This window comes from Tenrec ecaudatus, chromosome 6 (assembly GCF_050624435.1).
Source record: "Tenrec ecaudatus isolate mTenEca1 chromosome 6, mTenEca1.hap1, whole genome shotgun sequence".
Taxonomy (NCBI): domain Eukaryota; kingdom Metazoa; phylum Chordata; class Mammalia; order Afrosoricida; family Tenrecidae; genus Tenrec; species Tenrec ecaudatus.
This window is the reverse complement of record NC_134535.1, coordinates 124,491,157-124,497,569: the sequence shown is the minus strand read 5'-3', so window position 1 is coordinate 124,497,569 and position 6,413 is coordinate 124,491,157. Positions and strand designations below refer to the sequence as shown.

General features: G+C 47.4%; 1 protein-coding gene across 1 annotated transcript; it reads right to left on the bottom strand.

Annotated features, from left to right (window-relative positions):
* Positions 1–1,713: 1,713 nt before the first annotated feature.
* Positions 1,714–6,109, bottom strand: AICDA (activation induced cytidine deaminase). Its single transcript, XM_075553362.1, has 5 exons — positions 5,966–6,109; positions 4,940–5,182; positions 3,306–3,576; positions 2,230–2,345; positions 1,714–1,767 (listed from the first exon to the last, which is right to left on the bottom strand). Exons 1-5 carry the CDS (start codon positions 6,107–6,109, stop codon positions 1,714–1,716), a joined length of 828 nt encoding a protein of 275 aa, XP_075409477.1.
* Between the last annotated feature and the right edge of the window lie 304 nt (positions 6,110–6,413).

Sequence of the window (6,413 nt, the reverse complement as noted above, 5' to 3'; positions counted from 1 at the left end):
AATTTGTTATTAGAATCATTTTTAAAGACAGAAAGTTATGAGATTGTAGTAAGGATTCCATTTCAATAGAACAGAAAAGAAGTGGGGAGAGGGAGGGAGGGAAAAATGACGAGCTGACACCAAGGGCTCAAGTAGAAAGCAAATGTTTTGAGAATGATGGTGGCAACAAATGTACAAATGTGCCTGACACAATGGATGGAAGGATGGATGAATTGTGATAAGAGTTGTATGAGCCCCCAATAAAATGATTAAAGAAAAAAAGACATAAAAAGAACAGAAAAGGAAATCACAGTAACAAAAATATCGCTACATACAATATAGTACAATATAACATATAAAGACAAAGATTTTTAACATTTCACTTTTAAAATTGTATGTACAATAAAATTAAGACAATAGAGTTTTGTATCCAACTTTTTCTGAGGATCTGTTCTGCATTGCAAGGGTTTCTGGGTAATAACTTCAGTGGGACCAAGTTATTCTGAATTTCTTTTCTTCTTGGTCAAGGATAGTCCACTAGGCAAGGTGCTCTCTGCCAACTTGGATCCCTAGGTTTTTCGGGGGTTGGGGGGATGGTTTTCCCTTGCAATGCTCTGTTGTCCTCCTCTCCCAAATATTCATCTCCTTTTTTTGGTCACATTCTCTTATATGTGAACATGCCCTTGAGAGATGAAACACTCACTCACTCACTCACTCACTCACTCACTCACTCGGTGGGAAACCTTGACCAGGTTGTTATTGCTGAGGTCAAAGGACGCACCAGAAAGAATCGATCTTTTTCTTCACAATATCCAAGCAACTTTCTTCTAAGTGTTCACTGGCAATTTTGTGTGAAGGTTTGTGGTGGTGATGGTTCTTGTTTCTAAACTGCGAACTTCTTTCAAAGGATCGCTGTTTGCAGAGTATCTGTTACCGGAGGCAACAACTCACTGTTAGCGTTCTTCACAGTCCTGTCCATGTTAAGACCCTTTGCTAAAATAGCCTAAGGGTGACCAGGCATCTCCCATACCCAAGACAAAAAAATCCACTGTGCACAAACCATAAGAGTTCCCCGGGGGATCTTGCGAAAATGTAGATTCTGAGTCGGTCTATTGGGGTGGGTGGGTGGGGGTTAGAGATACAAATTCTCAGACAATTATAATATGTAGCATGAGCTTGAATATTAATTCTCTAGAAAGAGGATTTTGGATTAATTTTCCCAGACTCTTTCAGTAGGTGATTACTATGTATTATGACCTGGTTTTGTTATTATTTGAAACTGAACCCCAAAGGAAAAGAATGGAGAAGTCTACTATGTACACATTGAAAACATAAGTGGACCAAATGATGAAGGGTATTGATAATGATAAGTTTTGATCTTTTCCCCTTGGTTTTAAGGATCTTCCTTCTGCTTTCATCCTGCTTAAAATGCTTACAGAACATGGGCACTTCAGTATGCTTTCAGGCTGTGCAGTCCTGCCATTTGCCAGTAGGGGTCAGAGTTGCACCAAAAAACGGGCACCATTTCTGTAGTAACTAGGTGGTCCTGGGTTGCTTCTCTATTTTCAGGACACGTTTTCATGAAAAGGCATCTAAATGTGTGAACATTTTCCTTTTAAATTCAAAGAAAGTGAGAGTCGAAGGCACAAAAACAGACAACACTTGGAAGGTTGGTCTTTCGTTGACGAACTTCAGCAGAGATATTTGATTTGTATGCCATCTTCTGGGTGGGTATCAAAGTCCCAAAGTACGGAATGCATCTCGTAAGTCATCAACCTCATATAGGGGCTGCATAGAAAGAGAAATACATTGAGTCGAGAGTATCCATATTAAGCATGGGGTGGGGGGCAAAGAGGATTCTAAACTGAGTGGTTGGCTTTGGAAGATTCGTCCAGAAAGTAAGTTAGATGGGAGTAAAGACAAGAGGAGGAGGGAGGTATTCTGCCCCGGAGGGAAAAAGATCCCTGAGGAAAGACCAGGGAAAAGACTCGTTGAGACCCTGTGAGAAAGGGGGCAGCTGAGGACACAAAGGAGAGCTGAGAATCCAAGAAACTAAAGAAGGAAACGATTTGTAAGAGAGAGAGAGAGAAAGGATGGATGGAAGGAAGGAAGGAAGGAAGGAAGGAAGGAAGGAAGGAAGGAAGGAAGGAAGGAAGGAAGGAAGGAAGGAAGAGGCAAAAGTCTAGGAAGCTCCAGGTTGGAAAAGCCTATGGAGCATGAGGGAGAATGCAGAGCCAGGAAGCGCCTTACCAAGAGGATGCGCCGGAGCTGTCTGGATAATCGAACTGAGTTTTCATGCAGTCCTTCCCAGGCCTTGAAAGTCCTTTCGCGATTTTCCACAAAAGTATTCCAGCAATAAAAATAATCTTTAAATTAAAAGGAAAGAAAGATTGAAGATAGTTCCCTACTACCAATGGCTGGGAGACCCCGTGTGTATCAGAGCAGAATTGTACTTGAGGGGGCTTTCAACGGCTGGCTTTGGGAAGAGTATGGCCCCTGGACCCTCCAGCCAGTTCATTTAGCCTTTTAACTATTTTGCCACCTAGAGATTCCAAAAGACCGGTCCAGGGCTCAGAAACCCAGGGCAGGGAGGAGAGTACACTAGTGTGTGTTGGGGGGGGGGGGTACAGGGAGACACGTCAAGGAGTCCAGGAAGAAAAGTGATGGTGGTTGCGATTGTACAATTCTGCTTGACGTGAGGGAACTATGGAACGATGCATGTATTCACTCCCAATTAATATATATTAATTAATCAAGGGGATTAAAAAGGAAAACCTGGGTCCTTTTAAATTCTTATTTCTCTAAGGCCTTGTCTCTGGGCCATCACCTGTTTTTTCTTCCATTCTAACCTCTCACACAGGCTACAAAGTAGAACCAGGACCAGGGGCCGAAGAACCAGTAAGCACGACATGCACCCGCTTATATTAAGCAAGATTCGCACCAGCTTAATGTTCTTACTTACTAATCTTCAATGAACGTTTCAAAACAAAACAACCCCTCCAGGCCATAGCGATTCTGCAGGTCAGAGTATCACCCACAGGGCTCCCAGGCGGAAAAGCCTGGGTGACTGGGGACTTCTAACTGCTGGCTTAGTAGAGAGCAGCCTAGCAGGCAACCAAAGACACCACCATGCTCTGAGCTAGGAAAAGAGGTGGCGAGACCCAGGTGAATTGCTCTCTACAGATTGGTAAAGAGTACATTGCTTATCGGGTAGTCGTTCCCGATCCCCTTTGTAATTCTTCCCCCCTGAATTCCCTTACTGAGCCGACAGGTAGCTTATTCACAGCGCCCTTGCGCACAGCCACAGAAATGAATACCCTTGGTACCTTTGAAGGTCATGATGGCGATCTGGACCCCCGCTCGGTGCAGCCGCCGCAGCCCCTCGGGCTCGGCCTTCTTGTCCTCGCAGAAGTAGAGACGCGCAGTGAAGATCCTGAGGGTGAGGTTCGGGTACCCTCTCAGGAAGTCGGCCACGTGCCGGGCACAGTCGTAGCAGGGGCTCCAGGAGGTGAACCAGGTGACTCGGTAGCATCGGCCCGGGTCCAGGTCCCAGTCGGAGATGTAGCGAAGGAACAGCAATTCCACGTGGCAACCCGACTGGGAAGAGGACACAGGACTGAGCGGACGTTCCCTGCTATTGACTGTGACTCTGGTGGCTTGTGTTCCTCAGTTCATTTCCTTCCCACAGTGGTCTTGGGGGGTGGGGTGGGGGTGTCTGCAGTCACTGTTAACAGAGCAGCTCAGCAACTGGCCCGCGTGGGGAGCCAAATCCAGGTGGTGTGAGCAGAGAGGCCCCGGTGGACATCACCAGGACACGGGCCTCAGGACAGGTGACCCGTGTGTTGGCGAAGTGCTGGGTGCACTTCTGGGGAGAAGGAACATGGTCTGGCCGTGCCTGTTGATGGAACATTGTGGAAATTCGTACCCCTATTCCCATCCATGTGATGGGGCAGGTGTTCTACTACCACTATGGGAGGGTAGGGGCTCTGGTGGTGTAGTGACTTGCACGGTGGCTTCATAACCACTAAGTCAGCAGCTTGAAACCACGAGCCGCTCTGCGGGAGGAAGATGAGCCTTTCTACTCCGATCACCAGTTGCAGTCAGGAGAAACCCACTAAGGCAAGTCTACTCTCCCCACAGGGTCCGTGGGAGAGGGAGTCGTCTTGATGTCGGTGAGGTAGGACAACGTAGGAGGATGGACAGGAAATAAGGGCTCTCACAGGCAGCTAGCTGGGTGTTGGGAGACCTCACCGACTCTGCACGTGAGCAGAGTAGAAGGCTATGCCTTCTGGGAGCCGAGCTCCAGGTCTTTCTTCCTCGTTGTGGGCTGTGCTGCACCACCCGGGGGATCCCACGGCCTGTAGGCAACTAAGTCATGTGCTCAAAACATGAACTCTCCCTTGAATGAATTGTCTGTAGCCAGCCCGGGGAGTTGAGGGCCCGGTACAGGCTCCATGACCCAGTTCTTCATGGAATTTAGGCAAGTTACCAAGCTCGTGGCTCTTCCATGTTCTCACCAAGTCGCTTGGGAACCAGAATTATGAGTCGTCGTGGCTTTTCCCCCACCGCCCTAAAATCTTCTCCCTTATTTTCAAACATTCTGAAGACACGGATGTCTGTCACCTTTAAAATTTAGCTTACAGGACTTGATACTGGCCCGGAAAATCCAGAAGCTTTCCTCACCGTGTCCCTCCTTCGTCTTAAGTGTGATTCAGGTGTTGAGCAGGGGAGCTCGGCGCAGTGATAAGGTGTGGCATGACCATGCACCATGTGACCAAGGAGGGCATTCAATGACATAACTGGGGCATGGGGGAGGGAGGGGGGCTGGCAAGGAGACAAAAGGGCGGGCAGTGAGGGAAGCTTAGTGGAGCCCTAACAGAAAAGACTGTCATCTGCAAATGCCTCTAAAAGCTCGTGGGGTTTAGCTTTCATCCTCCCGGGGAGCAAGCTTTCATTGTACCTTGTTGCGAAGGTGACCGAAGTCGAGGGAAAAGGAGGTGGCGCTGTCCCGCCGCTTCACCACGTAGCACAGGTAGGTCTCGTGTCGACCCTTGGCCCAGCGGACATTTTTGAAGTGGTAAAGAAACTTCTTCTGCTTCAGCAGGAGGCTGAGGGAGAGAGGAGAAGAAATGTAGGCGTGCGGCCGTGTCTTCCGGTCATATTCCTGGCTGACTGTCAGCTTTTGCAAGTCTATTGACTTGGACTCAACCAGAGCCAGCGGCAAAGAGGTTGTGGCTTCATAGAAGCCTTTGTAGAGCCTCTTATTTTAGCCTGCTTATTTTAACACCAACTGAGAGTTGGTCAGCAAGAATCCCAAACTTTGGGTTGTGGGACAGTCTCCTTCTATGACAACAAGTCTTGTAGATGCTGACTTGTTCATCACCAGCAGCCAACTTGATCTGAAGGTTCGACCATACACTTGAAGGTTTCTCTTCTGATCTTGAACTAAACATCCCCTGTGGACCTCAAGCTCAACGTGGCAAAATAGTATTCCTGAACTCCCCCTATTAGTATTATTATTTGAAAAATAATTTTATTGGGGGCTCGTACTGCTCTTATCACAATCCATACATGCAGCCATTGTGTCAAGCACATTCATACATCTGTTGCCACCATCATTTTCAAAGCATTTTCTTTCTACTTGAACCCTTGGTATCAGCTCATTTCCCCCCTTCCCCACCCTCCTACCTTCATGAACTGTTGATAATTTATAATTTTTTAATCGTGTCTTATACTGACCAATGTCTCCCTTGACCCACTTTTCTGTTTTCCATCCCCCTGGGAGGGGTTATATGTAGATCATTGTGTTCGGATTCCCCTTTGTCCCCCTTATTTCACACTGCCCCTCCTCCGGACTCTAGCTGGTCAAGTAACTGGGAGTGAAACCTGGAATCATTTTTGATAGTTTTCCTCTTCCTTATTTCTCCTATTTGATTAATCACCAACCGTCTGGATTCAAGCCCTTCACTATCTTTTGAGTTTGTACCTGTTCTGCTTTCTCTGTGTTCTGCTTCAGACTCAGCTCTCGCCTGCACTTCCAGCTTTGCTTTCTTGTGCTCTTTCTAAACCGCAGTGTAGCAGGCCCTCGGATACGGTCTCTTCCGCTGTGGCCTTTCAGCCATATGGCCATTGCTGATGCACTGCCCCCGACTGAAGTGCGTAGTTCTTTCCCCTGAACAAACCGCATACCCTTTAAAGCCCAACTTCAGCTTAACCTCTAGTAAAACCTTTCTCACCACCGCACTATCCCCGAATCTCTAACCTGATAATAACAAAATAACCCCACTTGGTGTTTCTGTTTGGCTCGTCAGTACCATGCCCTGTGTCCTTTGTTAGCAGTTGATTGCCACCGTCTCTGCCTCCCCAGCTAGACTCTTTGCTCATTAGGGAGCCCTGGTGGCATAAGGTGGACTTCGAGGCTCAAGGTCAGCAGT